Here is a 15,455-nt window from a genome sequence, read left to right as displayed (position 1 = left end):
GTCCCTCTTCCCGTCTCACAGTCCCAGGATGCATCTGTCCACGCTTCAAGCCTTGTACACAGCCGTACATCGTGTTCATCTTTGGGTATATGTTTAAGCACTCAGATGTGTGCTGTACTGAATTAAGTGAAAATCACAACCTATACAGCTTGATGTGTTTTTTTATGCAATGCATGTTACGCTTGAGCTATGCATGTGCGTTGAACTTCTTTCGCACCGTACGTAGCCAACCGTGCATATCGGAGGTGTCTAATCACTGGTGGCTACTTAGGGGCCGTCCACCTAGGAGGGGGGGGGGGGTCTGACAATTGTGACGATGTGTGACGAGGGGGAGGGGGGTGAGAAATGTGACGTCACATCAAAATGCGCAACTTTAAATAAATATAGGCAACACGTTCTACTTAATGAAATTTACTTTATAAATGTTTTCTCCTACAACATTAGAGTGCAGCGCCACATTAAATACGCACTACAATGACAATACTGAAGCAATTTGAAGCATGTTTCATTTTTTTGAGGGGGGGGGGCAGAGCTTTGTGACGTCATATTTGAGGGGGGGTCTGACTTTTTTTGACGCCGCGTGACGAAGGGAGGGGGGGTCAAAAATCGTCCAAAATCGCGTGACGTCATTTATGGACGGCCCTTTAGATCGCCGTGCCAGGCTAGGAGAAGCGTCTGAAGCAAGAATCGTCTGAACCAGCGTGGCGTCGTTGACACCCAGGCTGGAGTCGCCCGTGTCCCCGCGTGCCTCGCCGTGTCCCAGCCGCGGAGATCCCCGCCGCGTCCCGGCCGTGGGAGTGAGACACCTCCTGCCACCTGGACAGCCGCTCCGGGCTTCTGGTCACGAGGGCGCTCACGCCGCCTGTGCCCTGCCCGGGTCGTGCTCGGCGCCAAGAGCTGCGCGTGGTGCTCGGGCCGCGTGGCCACGGGGCGCGCGTGGGGCGCCTTCGACCAGAGGCGTAGCTAGGGGGGGGCAGGGGGGTACATATGTCCCCGGGCGCCAGGGTAAAGGGGCGCCAAAATGAGGCTTACAACGTCACATTATAACTTATTGCGGCGGGCGCGGCAGCCTGAAACTACTGCACAAATCTACACCTCAACCTAAAAGTTTATATATCCCGCCACACACAGCCTACATGTCATGTAATTACATTTTGGTATGTGATTAATCGGGGGGGGGCGCAAAATATCCTAGCTACGCCACTGCCTTCGACGCCGATTCCAGCGGATGGAGCGGAGCGAGTTGGCACTCTCGCCACGCTGCCGTGGCCCAGCCAAACGCCGCTGCTTTGTGGACACTGGGGCCTTAGCATTTAATGGGCTTTCCGGAAACTTCAGCTGCTAATTGTCCACTTATTCCCTCCCGGGGGACGGGCTCTTGAAGAATTGGGCTCTGCGCGTCTGGGATTCTAACGACTGAAGCCGCTCCCCTTCCAATGTGCCGTTGAGTGAACTTCACCAAAATAAAATGAAGCAAACCTCTTTTGTTGTTGTTGTTCCAGATATAGCTTCAAGATCGCTTTCTCCAGTGCACGAGGGAGCTCTAGCTGATAATTCTGCAACTCGGGTGCATGTGCTGCCCGTGCTCTACACGTGGCTGTGTTTCTTTGTGACGCGTGCATCTTTGTGTAGGAGTATTTGTTGATGGTTAAATCGGCGTGTGCGTGTGCGCGCGCGCACATTTATTGTAAGTGTGTATTTAAAGTTGTGATTAGTTAAATACTCATCTGTCACTTGAGTGGCTCTATTTGAGTAAATGAGGTATAATTATGGAACGTTGGGGTTGTCATTAGCGAATGCACAGCTTGCTGCTCGCCACAAATGAACATCCAACACGGTTGTGTTTACTGAACCAGGCAGTGCATTACAGCTTCCAGGCGCGTGGCATATGCAGGAGGTCGTGGGTTCGATCCCTGACGACGCCTGCTGCTGCTGTGTATGTGGAGTTTGCGTGTCCCTCTCCCGTGGTCGCGTGGGCTTCTCTCTCCGGGTCCTCTGCTTTTCCCCCTCCGCGCTCGGAGTCAAGGTCACGCGTTTTTAACGCATTTGGCTGCGATGCATTTTACAAGCGACAAGCCACTTCGTTGCGCTATCGGTTTTAGTCAGGACGCTTCTGATAAAGAGCTACATAGCTCAGTGGGCCTTGTTTTTTGTGAAATGGAAAGTTTAGTTGAATGTAAGCTTTGCGAGGATCTCATTCAAGGAAGAGACTGTGTACTCCTATAGCAACAAAAAACTGAAAAATCACAACTCTTCATCATGAACCGGTGGTGGAAATTCCACGTTCCTGGGGCAGGAGTGAGTATGGAGTGTTGTTGTTTTTAACACGTAGGCTTTCGCGACCAGTATTATTCATAATAAAGGTGTTTGGGTTAGATCGCGTTGTTTCTAAATGTGTCGCAACCCTCCACTACCCGACACGACCACTTCAGTAAAAAAAGTGTCACGTTGACAAAAGACAAAATAGTTCACTACTTTAGCCCACCGGTGTGTTGAAGAGTGAATCCACAACATTTACAATCTGAGTAGTCGGGTGGTGGAGGGTTGCGACACATTTATAAATAACGCGATCTAACCCAAAAACCTTCGAGTTGTTTTCGTGTGTGCACCTCTGCCAACGCAGCTGCAACATCACCAAATACTTTTTCATATATAAATTTAGGGTGATCCAAATCTCATCTTTTTCAGTTATGAAATTAATCCCATTTCATAAAGAAATACTACACAATTATGAACAATGTTGGAATCAAGCATGAAAGACCACGCCTGTAAACTGTAGTAGGCATCACATTTATTGACTAATACAGAACACACAACTCCACTATACTGAGGTCAAAACCATTACACAATGCACTGTACACAATACTATACGGTTTAAACACATAAAGAAAATGGTTCCGTAAAATACATCTCTATTATTTACTGCACTGTATGGTCAAATCAGCCACATCGTACGTGCCTTAAGCCTGTGTGCATGCGGCACAATGTAGCAACGTAGCATTCTTCCACCCATCAAATCCCGACGTTTGCTCATAGGCGTCTCTGTACAAAGCGGAGACGTATTTCTTCCGTGGCGCAATCCCTGCGGTGACCGCCTCTCAAAGGATGTCACTCATCTGTGCAGGTGAGAGCCTCCCTCTAAGATCCTGGCTTCTAAGCCCCCCCCCAACACCCCTGAGTCCTCTCACCATCCCCCGTGGCAGAGCTACATCGGGTTGAGGGCATTGGCCATGCTTAGTGGTTATTGTTTTCCCTTTGCGTGTGGTCATGAGGACTGCAAAATCAGTTTGCTTCATATGTTGGCAATGGTTGGCTGCTCACAGCTCAGACACTGCATTCGAGTGAAGAAGAAAATTCACTTAGCGAAGATTGTTGAGCTAGCAGGGGATACAGGGTGACAATAATTTAGAGTACGTTTGAAACTGTCTTAAAATGGGAGGTTGTCCCAATGAATAGATCAATAAAGGAATGGGGATCAGTGATATGCTCCGTGGAACCAGTCACTGCCAGTGTGATCACACCAACCATGATCATAACGTTGTGCATGAGTTGTAATTTCTGCCGAAGCAGAAGATGTTGAGTGCAAACTCCCGTGTGGCCTCAGTGCTTGCAGCTGGCTTAGGGATGCCAAATCCACGATTAATTTAATGGAAGAGCTGAATTATACAAACTTTAAAGTTGGCTGCAAAAATTGTTTTTATTAATTCTTCTCACAACAGCCTTCGATCTGTGCGAGAATAGAGACACTTTTTTATTTACTTATTTGAAAGTTAACTTTAAGGGTCAGGACTTTTTAGGCCCCAGTGTTGGTTTAAAATGGAGGCGTTTAGTGCCATCGAGCAAATGAGAAATGCAACGCGTTTACTTGAATCCCTCACAAATCACACCAACCGGCAAATTTAAATCCTCAAACTTTTAAAACGTTAAGGTGTCCTCCTAAAATAGTTTGTCTTTGTCACTTTTGGCTGAATGTGGAAATCGACAATACTATAAATGTCTCCCCCATCTACCACCATAAGCATTTTAGTGTGAGCCTGTGCGTGAGAGCGTGAAACTTGCTTTGGCAAGAATGACACTTATCGACCCCTTCCCCTGCGAAGCCTTCCTTTAATTAGAGGTTCACTTCCAACCTCCTAGGACCTCCTTGCACATTGTTTTCTTAAGGTGGTTGAAGGCTTCACGGTGTGTGCTCGACCCCACCCCGAAACCCTCGGACGATTGAGTCCCTAGACAAACATGTGGATATAATTAAATGCCATTCTCTGTCACGCCCTGAGGTTAACACGTTCTGACTTTAAATAAATATACAGGTGGAAACAAAGCAGACGCTTAGCACAAGTTACATCACATGCAGTGATCCCACAGTTTACAATGCGCTATACACTTTAGGGTACACACATCGTGTCTAGAATCCTGCGAAGGTCATGAGAAACTCAAGCAATTTTAGGGGAATTGTTACGAGCCATAGTAGCTGCCAAAATATATGCAACCTCCATTGCTGCTCCTGATTGTGGCCAATTGGGTTGGTAACTTCCAATGTCGATCACCGACAGAGGCCACGTGATCACCCCAGGTTGTGTCCCTGTACGGACCAGCCATTGTTCATCAAACACACGTTTCAATAAACGTTGTTTCCATCGGCTCTACTAATCTCCGACGCTCTATGCCACTGCTGTAACAAGTTTGCCAGCCTCAATCGCTGGTCCTCACCTGCCGAGTGGCAGACACGCGAGGTGCCATGTGGCGGCTGTCAGGCTGATGATCACCGAGCCCGCACGAGTTCACATTCCAAGGAGGCCTTCAGGACCCTTCTCCCACAAGGGGCTGCTATTTATGAATACTGCTATGCGGTGTCTCCGTGCATCACCACAGCACTGGGCAAAGAGCAAGGGTGACATTGTCCTCAGAGGTGCAGAACCTTTCTCAGAAATTCTCAAAACGCGTGCCCTCACCTTTGCGTGTATACCACATATACACATGCATATATATATATAAAACACGTTCTCTATGTGCTTACATGTTTGTACGTGTGTTTATATAGCGTACTATACAGGCAGGATTGGTAACGGAAATGAGAGTGAGATATCCGTGCTATCTAGCGCTCGACTTGACAGTCCACTTGTGGTGACGCTGCCTCATCTGTTTCACGATCCGTACGGATGGATAATCGCAAAGATGTTAATGGTGGCTAAACTATCAAACAAAATACTGTAAACTGTACAATAACACGCCTGAAACTGCATTTTAAACATGTGGACTAGTGAATGTTTTAAGGAAATCTATTACCTAATAATAGCTTTGTCAGTGTTATTTAATTATTTACGTCATTATTAACCATATAATATATCCTTGACATTGGAAACGTAAAAACTCTGCTGTGCCACGTCTCGGCCTCGGCGACTGGCGAACGTAACGCGGCCGTTTCACGCTCAAGGGCCTCATCGGCGAGCCACAGCTTTACCAACTTAAGCAACAACTCAAAATGGGATGTCGTTGGGACGATCCAACGACAAGAACATAGGGAGCGACCCAACGTTTTGTTTGAAATTAGTCTGGCACATTCGCGTGCACATTCTGTATTGTAAATGACCTGAATGATTGAAAATGTTTACTCCGGAGTAAAATTGCATATTGCCAACGAAGTAGAATGTGGAATTGGTGAAGTATTTTATCGATGATTTGACATCGTGTTAAGTGCGCGCCAGGGGTTCTCATCGGTAACTCGCGGCGTCGATCGCGTCACCAACCGCGGCTCGCTGATGAGTGCTAAGAGTGCCGAACCGATTGCACAATTGGCAATGGAAAATACTGTGATCTTAAAGGTATTTCGGTTAAAAAACCTTAAAATCGTCCAAGAAATGCGTTGCTAATCACTGGATATATAGCACGGTATATAGAGTATAGATAACGACTTCATCGTAATATACCGCCCGTACGTTGGAATGACCACTCTAAAGACCTCATACTCTATGTACACGCGTGGGGAGATAAGATTGCAAGGCTGACACTGTCCACACCGTGGCAGTAGATGGCGAGGTGATTGGGGCCTCTTGGCCTCGGGGTTGAAAGTGGCGGTCGTAGCCAAGAGGGCCCCTCGCCCACCGTGGCTCCAGGGAAGGTGGCTCACAGGCTCGCGAGGTCCGGGTAACGAGTGAATGGACGGGGGAGCGGGCTCCCATCGACGCTAAGTAGTAGTAACGCCACGGAACAACTTTTGCGGAGACATCGGCAACGGATGGGACATGATCACCCCGAGAGTCGAGGACTCCTGGCCAAAAATTTCGTGGACACCAGCTGCGTCCGTAAGGGGGCTGGATGGGAATAAGATGGCATTGTTCATGTTACTCAGCCTAGGGCTATGGAACACTTTTGCCCGTTGATATGATCAGCTCCATAGTAATCCTATATCAGGGCAACGAGTATAGAATCTGTAACTGAAATGTGCAGAAAAGGTGTCAGTTTTGTTGCCAGATAGAAGGGTAAAGAACCAATTATCATATTTTTACTGGCAAATGAGGTCCCCATAGTGAAATGTGCAGCCTAAAGACAAAGATAGCTCTGACCCTGTGGGTAGGAGGGCCCGGTTCACGCAGCCCCTGTGTTGTTAGTTTGGTGCTGCTGGCGACAGTTCAACGCGTGTGGATCATTCGTCGCAAGGACGGACGCCTCCGAAAGCAGCAGCAGCAGCAGCTCGAGACGAGCGACCGATGAGAGAATCCCCAATAAAGACGTCGTCAACGCAGCCCGGGATGCCTTTGATCACCGCCTCCTGAAGTTTAGAAATAGCGGCCTGTTTACCCCTTTCCTATTACACGTGCGATCAGTTTAAATATACTATCGCTTTGAAGCTGGCAAATCTTCAGAAATTTACCGCTGAGTGCTGTCGGCCGCCTGTCTGTGAACCGTGCTTCACACGCAACCAGTTGCTTCACAATCGATGCTCGTCCGCACGTTGCAAGAATTTACATCTGCAATCCGATTCCACAGGTCAAAGGTTGATTTGTTTTTAATTAGCATTTTAAATTTGCGATCATAAATCACATCCCCCCCCCTTCCCACCCCCCCAAAAAAGGCCTTCGCTTCACGTCCCCATTCTCGGCATCGCATTGCTTGCTGTGTGGTTTTTTGTAAGTTGTAGCGGAAATTCTGGGACCTGGCCATCAAACACGGGGGGGGGGGGGGGGGGGGGGGGGGACTCGGCACTGCGTGACCACGATGGGAGGAAGATGGACACACCAGAGGGGAACACGTGGTGGTGGTGGTGGCGGTGGTGGTGGTGCAAGATATGGACGGCACCGCATCACGTGGCGCTTTTGGATAAGCTTCTGTGTTGCCGTCTAGAACGCTCTTCCTTCCGCTATTAGGAAGCCACTGAGAGCTATGGCACTTGTAAAGAAGCATCGAGATTGACAAACTAATTTATTTAGTTTAAGGTGTAGGCTTTCGCGACCAATATCCATAATAAGGTTTTTTTGGGTTAGATCGCGTAACCCCCCCCCAAAAAACTGTTATGGATAATTTCTTTAGAACTTCTTTTTTGTGTTTAGTTTGTTGTCCTTCCTCCGCACCTCCGATTAGTACGGTTGTCCACGTATGGTGCGAAAGAAGTTAAACACATACAAGACAATGTGTCACATCGTGAAATAGCAGTGATCATCGATGGGGTCTGTGTTCGCGACGCTGCACTTTAACAGGTCCCCCCACTGCGTAACGGACAATAAACATGCCAAGTCCCAGTTGCTGTGATCTGCTTCAATATTAGTTTTGATTCACATTGTTTCATTAAAACGAGGTATGTGTTTGATATACGTGAATGAAGGTCAAAGCCGGCGATAGTTTTAGGGGCCTACAATTAGCTAGGCATGTAAGGGTTAAATTTTATTTAATAAGGTTAATTGTGCGTCAGGCTTAAGCAGGGGGAGAAAGCAAAGGTTGTTGCTAAGGTTTAGAGGTACAGTCTGCCCAATTAATATTGGATTTATTTACATTCATAAGCAGTGATAGTTTATCAGCATGGTGATGTATTGGCTACAGAAATCACAAACCCATAGTCGACTGTGCATTAATGCTTTAGGATACACAATCACATTACACCGAATAACACGTAACATTTTACACACGCTGCTCGTAACCGCGTCAATACAATTCTCAGATTAACACGCAGGCTTTCGCGACCAATATCATCCATAATAAAGGTTTTTTGGCTTGGATCGCGTAAATATAAATGTGTCGTTAACCCGCCACCACCCGACACAGCCAATTACTGTCGTAAGGTTTGTCACGTAAACAGAACGTGCCAGTTCGTTACTAGTACAGCGTTGGAGAGCAAATCCACAACATTTACAACACACCGGTGTGCTGTACAAGTGTAGTGTAATAGCGCCGGTTGGTGGACAGACAGCGCACACACCGGTGAGGGCGTGCGCGGTGTGTGGGTAGAGGGAGGAACTGGGGCAAGGGTCACGTGGGACCCCGTCTGGAGGCCCCTGGAACCGGTTGGCGGGTTTGAGAAGGGAGGCTCGGTCAGGGCGGGGCCAGGCCGCGCTGGGAGCATAAAAGGAGCAGAGAGCGGGGGGCTCGAGGCTGCCGGTTCTGGGAGTGGACTCGTCTCGTCGTCGCCGTCTTCGCTAAACGTCTCCACTGGATGTTGCGCTACGAATGAGAGTACTTGGCTATATCAGTCAGCTCAGTCAGTGTTAGATGGCCGGTGTTGTAGACGGGACCGTGGAATTTGTTCATAAAGATGCCTCCTATAAACTCTGCCTCTGAATCGTTAACACTACACTAGTAAAGAATTGGCATGTTCTGTTTACGTGACAAACCTTACTAATGGGTTGTGTCGGGTGGCGGCGGGTTAACGCCACATTTAGTATGTAAGGGATGTCAGGGGAAGGATTCCCACCAAAAGGAGGGGAGTGGGACGGTGACAGGGGAAGGGGGAGGAGCAAGCGAGGAGATATAAGAGAGAGAATGGGCGGGAAGAGGGGAGATCTTGGCGGGAACGAGATTGAGAAGACTGGGGACGAGTGTGGACTGAAGGATGGAATAAAAGACGAACCCCCTGCAACTTTGTGTCGGCTCTCCTTTACAAGTATATTTACGCGATTTAAACCAACACTCCCCCCCCCCCCCCCCCCTATATTATGAACAATTCTCAGAATTAAGCTGCATGAGTTTCTGCCCCGATGGCAGACGAATGACCACACAGGATGAACGTCTTTGAAGGCCGGGTCCCTGCAGCGACACTTTTCACTGGAGGCAGGGAACGACCCCGGCACATAACTTTGTAAAGTAATAGACAGCTCCTGTGATAACCTCTATAAGGGTCGGCCTATGTGTATCAGGACCATATCCACGACCACAAATATGAACACTGTCCTCATTTTATAATAATACAAATTTAACGACCATAACTTTTATTTATATATATATCCTGGTCATATCTGTCAAAAAACACAATTAACAAGAAATCATCTCAAGGCTAAGTGAGACCACAGCAGTAAATACGGTGAACATACTGTACGCGCAACAGTACTGTACACACACTGTACACGCCGCACATACTGTACATTGGCGTACTGTACGCACAGCATGTACTGTGCACGTACTGTACACACTGTACACGTGGCGTACTGTACACGCAACGCGTTGTTGTAAAGTGCGAAATCTGAAACTGAAAAACATTTACAGGACGATGATGATATTAACATCTTAAAAGTTGTGGATATGAAACTGACATATAAAAATGCTGCATTTTAAGTACAACTGAAATTGAAAAAATATATAAATCTGAACTCTGTGAGAGGGTAGTGAATATGAAAACGTAATTTAATTTAAAACTAGAAAAACAGTTTAAAGTTACGAGTGAATTAAATCATTAAAACCTTAATTTTAATTCTATAATTATTATTTTTTACAATTAATTTCAGCTCTGCCATTAAAACGCCTTAATCTTGGAATCCAATAACTTTGTAGTGACAGATGAAATATTTACATTTAATATTTAATTAAATATTTAATTGACCGTGCTGTGCAAGGATTGAATTTGACTCTACCCAGCACTTATATGCATTTGGCGATGGGTCATAATCAGAAAAGGGTAAAAATCCGACAGAACCGTTTGACCATTACGTAAAGAATGAGTTAAGCAACTCCTAAGGGCTTTTGGCAGAACATAACAAGGCATACCAGAATACAACAAATTGTTTGCCTTTGTTGGAAACGTCCACAATCTGATATTTTAGCGTAATAACCATTTGAAAATAATACAAATGTATTCATGCGTATTATTTTTCTGTAGTCACACGAGAGCTCGTTGTGCTAATACAAATCATGGGTAGTAGCTAGCTACAGTAAATGCTGTCTTTTACTACTTAGACCCCAGGCACCAGTGTCCTGTAATACACAACTCTGCAAGTGTCTGCCACATCAAGTCATCACGATTAGCTGCTTGACCCATCATCATCTGGATACAAGAAGCCTGGCACCAGTCGTTAACGGCCTCCAAAATCTTCAGGAGCAAAACTCAGCAGGAGCAGGCAATGCGTATCCAGCCACACGCCGTGACACAACCAGCACGGCTGCCATCCCTGAACTCTAACCCACTGTTTGCGCGGCACCTGCATGTTAAACATTCACGCATGCATCAATTCCATTGCACTAGCGACACAGAGGCATTGGAGGTAACCTATGACCTCGTATTATTCTCATCAAGAAGCCAGTCAATCAGGTGTGCAGACTTTGGTGGAAACGTGACCACCCAATGGCTCCCGTAGCTGCGTTCTCCAACCCTTGCTGTGTGAGAATTGTTACGGTGAAGTCTACATTTTCCAAAGTTATGCGTGTGCTATGACCGAGATGCGCCGGCGATGAATCAAGACTACAAAGTTTGAGGAAGGGTGGGCATCACTGATGAGGATTTAAGTTTCCAAGTTCCGCATCTGACAGGAAGTCCACAGCTCCTGATCTCTCAGCTGCTGCTTTTAATCCTGACCTCTGACCTGCTTGTAGTCTCCTACTGATCATAAAACCGATACAGTTCCTCAAACTTTGTTTCTGGTGATGACTTAATTCTGATTGATTTAACTCGACATGAGCCTTCAGTGTGGGCCTCTCAATGATGAACCCCCTTTTAAAGTGAGTATCCAGTGACTGGTTTATAGCCACCAATTCGAAAAAAAACGCGTTCTCACGGCTTTGGAAACTGCACGGCTAAAGTTGTACGGTGAAAACTATCGGAACGCGTATGTTTTTCCATGCCAATATTCCGATTCATAATTGACATCGAGGCGGTGGCGACGCGCACGATCCGGGCCGTGTTCTTGCGGCGAAGCCCTCCTCGGCCAAATGTCACCGGCACGCGGTCGGCACGAGCGTCGAACGCGCCGACACCGTTAGAGCGTCAGCTCGCCGGTAGAGGTTGCAAAGCGATGTTTAAATTGCCACATTTCGCAAAACGATCAATTGTGCATCCACGGAAATGACTGCATCCCGTGTTTTTGTGTTTCTTTACAAAAATAAAGAGTGCGACACATGCCAAAGAAATATAAACTCTTACAACAACAGTGTGACTGACGACAAATCCAATGTGGGGTCCCCCTCCCTCCCCCCCCCAATGGCCTCCCTCTACGGCCACAGCTGTGGCCGTAGAGGCCTTCCTCCTCGTGCCCAGCTCCATCTCCTCCTCGGACGCTCCTTGCTGTCCCCCACACAGCAGCCTCTGTGAAAGCAGTCGTTAACTTATTCCCTTTCGAATTAATGGGTTTAGCAGCCTCTGAAAGAGTGTGGGAGCAATGACCCAAATGTGCCTCTCACACGAATGTCCACAACACCCGTAATTCTTGCCGTGTCGGCTCATCGTCGTCGTTGTCGTCACTGAATGTGCTTGTTGTTGTTGTATTTGTTGTTGTGTTTGTTGTTGCGTTCACTGTTGCCGTCGCTTGTATAGCGCTTGATTTTCTTCAGGTTGGTTGCTGTTATGTTGTCGTTTGTTCAGCTGTTGTCGCGGTTGGGTGGGTTGCACTCTGCGGGGATGTGGGTTCGAGGCACGTAGGGATACGTCGAATTGTGAAATTCAAATGACCTCTAAGGCTCATGATACCTCCGTGAAATCGTGCTTCGATGCAAGAATTATACGTCCATGCTACATTCATGCTAATGGAACAGATGAGGCAGACAGAACATATTAGACCATACGAACGAGACTGAACGAGCAAAATAGACAATAAACACAAAATTATCACAACAGCATCACGTAATTGCACAGTAAAATAAAGACAGCACGATCCAAAACAGTACTCATGAGAGAGGGCAATGCAAATGAGAGAACAAAATGTGACAGCACAAATGAGATGGAGCACACAGGACAGGACACCCGTGAGCACAAGACAGGAAATACAAAACGAGACGGAAGAAAGAAGAATACATTCTTGAATGGCAGCACGATGCCGAATTTTGGACAGCTCCTCAAATAACCGCGGAGGCGAATGGCCACACGGCCAGCGATTGACTCTCGAGTGCCGTTCATCGCAAACATAACGCAAGGCGCCAGAATGGTCACCGCTCCGTGCAGGACCTCAACACGGGGGGGGGGGGGGGTTCTCCGTATGCAGCGCCGCCATCCAGCGGAGACCCACCAACGCCAACCTCAAAGCAGGCGGACGGCATTTGATAGAAACCGATGCTACGAATTTAAATACAGTGTAAAATGTCTGGCGTATGCCAGGAGCGACGTACACCGTGCACGCCGGTCGGAGTTTGGATTGAACAATCCACAGCTCTCTGGACGTCTCCACGCGTTTCTCCGCACGTCGGCTGCTCTCACAATCACCTGCAGAGCACCCTGCTGAAGCGTGCGTCTGCTTTGGCCGAGTCGGAAGCTGGCTGATACCGAACTCGCCTCTGTGGGACACGCGGCACAGACTCTCGGGGCGATGACGCAGCCCGGCGGTAGCGCGCATGCCACCTCGTGCAGAGCTTCGCGATTCGAATCTGGCAGGCAGCCCTGGTTTTTGCTGCGGGTGTATTAGCCATGACAAACACGTTGCCCTCTGCTTCACAGTAGACATTAAAGATCCCCTTACATCATTCGGAATGACTAGGCCATTGCGTTCCGGTGTCGTGGTTCACATTTGCTCAAAATCAAAAGATTGACCACCATTACTCCATGAAGATTACAGATATCAACGTAGATATCAACGTTGATATCAGCAATTACAGATATCAACTTTGCCCCCCACTGGTAATCCACTGCTGACTATGTGATTGCCTCGTGCTATGAGAACGGCGCGAATACCAAACTTGGACGAAACGATAGGAGCCTTTACATCGAGGGGTGATTGATGTTTGGACTGAACATCTTGAGCCGGAGATCATAGGACTTGACATTGTAGGACTGACGAGTGTTGGCCCTGGGTTCATGAGTGGGAACCTAGGACTGGGGAGCTCTGGAGCGAAGAGGCTGGAGACACATGCATTCATCATGAGAGCAGCAGCATTTTCTTGAATGAATGGTGAATTTAAAACATTTTGTCAGAAAAAACAAAAACGGATCCAGGATTGTGAGAGTCTAAGGCGCGTACAAGCGTTGCTGTACAGGATCTGTGCAAATGACGAGGCAGTTGCGTCGCCTTGTGAAATGTTGCGTCAGTGACTGGATATTTTTGATGAGAACAATACGTTGCTTGAGTGCTTGGCTAATCCATCACAAAGAATTTGAACATTTGCCAATTGGCAATCTTTTTTGCCAGCTCTCGACCATAACTACAGATTGAATGAAAAACCTGTTCCTGTTTCGGTTCCATTTTCTCTGTCAAGATGACCCTTACAGCCAGTGAAAAAGCAGCTTACTGAACCTTTAGGCTCTTGGTACTTCTGCTACGGTCTCCGAGTAATGGAAAATGTGGGTCCACTGCATTTCGATCAATAAACAATCTTGTTTTTTTTTTAAGTTCGTTGCACACTTGAACGATTAAATAAGTGTTTGACCGAGCAGCGTGGCGGCGAGCGTAGCGCACGCTCGTCGCGCGCCGGCCCTGCCGCCGTCTCACTGGGGCATGTACCCGGCCTCCGTGACGAGTTGGGGGAAGTACGCCTGCACCCTCTCGTCCGCGCTCCCCACGCTCGCCTCGTCCTGCTCTTGCCCACCGCCGCAGCCGCCGCCGCTCTTGCCTCCCAGCTTGGACCTCCCGCAGCAGCGGCACTCCCCGTCCGTGACGCACGGCCCGTGCGGCTTCCCAACGAACGAGCGCAGCAGCACGGAGGCGTCCGTGAAGCCGCCGCCGCCGCCGCTGTTGCCGCCGCCGTCGTCGTCGTCGTCGCCGTCGTTACCGTCGTCGTCTCCCGCGGCGTCGAGCGAACGCGACGCGACCCCCCCGTCGCCGCCCACGCGCTCGCCGCGCTCCTCCCGCCCCGAGCGGCCGGGGCAGCCCTGCTGCTGGCGGCGGTCGCGGTAGGAGACCTGCGAGTATGGCTCGGCGTGGGCGCCGTGCGGGGCCGGCAGGAGGCACGGCTCCTCGCCGTTGGAGCACGACCACGTGTGGGCGCGCGGGCACGCGGCGCCCGGCGCCGGGAAGGGGCGCCCGCCCTCGTCCAGGCGCTGGTGCGAGCGCGAGCGCGGGGCCGCGCTCTCGCCCTCCTCTTCCTCCTCCTCCTCTTCCCCCGAGCCGTCCCTTGGGCCCTCGCGCCGTCGCGACGACGGCGGCGGCGGCGGCAGCAGCGCGTTCACGTTGGCCACGCTGGTGGCGTTGCTGCTGCAGCACGTGTCGGACTCGTCGCTCGTGTGGCGGTCGGGCGAGGACGGGCGGCTGCTGCCGATGCCGCTGGTCTCCCCGCCGAGCGAGCGCGTGTCCGCGCCGGTCGGCGCGCCGGTCACTCCGCCGCCCTTGCAGCTGCCGCGGAGCAGCTGAGGAGACTCGGACTCCACCACCTCCACGGACGACACCACCGTCTCCAGGTCGCTCGCCGACGACTGGCGGTGGCCACCCTGCGACTGCTGGTAAAGGCGGATGTCAGGGTCATGGGGTCAGTCGGCTGGAGCCAGCGACGTTGCTGAATATTGAGAGAAGTTGCCTCTTTGGCCGTTGTCGATTAGAGTGTAACACACGTCACACTGCGGCCTTGCTCTCATTATCTGTAGATTTAAAATTTGAATTTTAAAGAATATTGAGTCCACGAAAATATTGTTTTCAAATTGAACATATTTGCACAAATTTATGTCAAGTAGAATTAACTTTATACGATTGGGAAGCCCCATCAGAGACACATTTTTACACACTGGATCAACACAAGGCAATTAATAGGCTGGATAACTCCAGTGCAAATGATATGGAGATCAAAAAACATATCCACTCTCTGCATATTTGCCAATTAAAATTTCCTAACTGGCCAATCAATGCATAAAATACCGCAAATGGTAAATTATGTTCTACAGGTGTAAGCAATAGATTGTTATAGTT

At 48.9% G+C, this 15,455-nt stretch overlaps 1 protein-coding gene across 6 annotated transcripts in view; it reads right to left on the bottom strand.

Moving 5' to 3' along the window:
* Nucleotides 1-2,771: 2,771 nt before the first annotated feature.
* LOC133351979 (interleukin-6 receptor subunit beta-like) overlaps nucleotides 2,772-15,455 on the bottom strand; it is a 95,962-nt gene continuing 83,278 nt past the window's right edge. For all 6 annotated transcript variants that reach the window (XM_061567635.1, XM_061567636.1, XM_061567638.1 and 3 more), the window contains one exon: nucleotides 2,772-14,992. In XM_061567635.1, the coding sequence (XP_061423619.1) occupies nucleotides 14,045-14,992 (948 nt within the window). In that variant the 3' untranslated portion in view covers nucleotides 2,772-14,044. The remainder of the gene's footprint in view (nucleotides 14,993-15,455) is intronic.

Source organism: Lethenteron reissneri, chromosome 39, assembly GCF_015708825.2.
Source record: "Lethenteron reissneri isolate LAM-NWPU_2019-01 chromosome 39, ASM1570882v1, whole genome shotgun sequence".
NCBI lineage: Eukaryota > Metazoa > Chordata > Hyperoartia > Petromyzontiformes > Petromyzontidae > Lethenteron > Lethenteron reissneri.
This window is presented reverse-complemented; position numbering and strand designations above follow the sequence as displayed.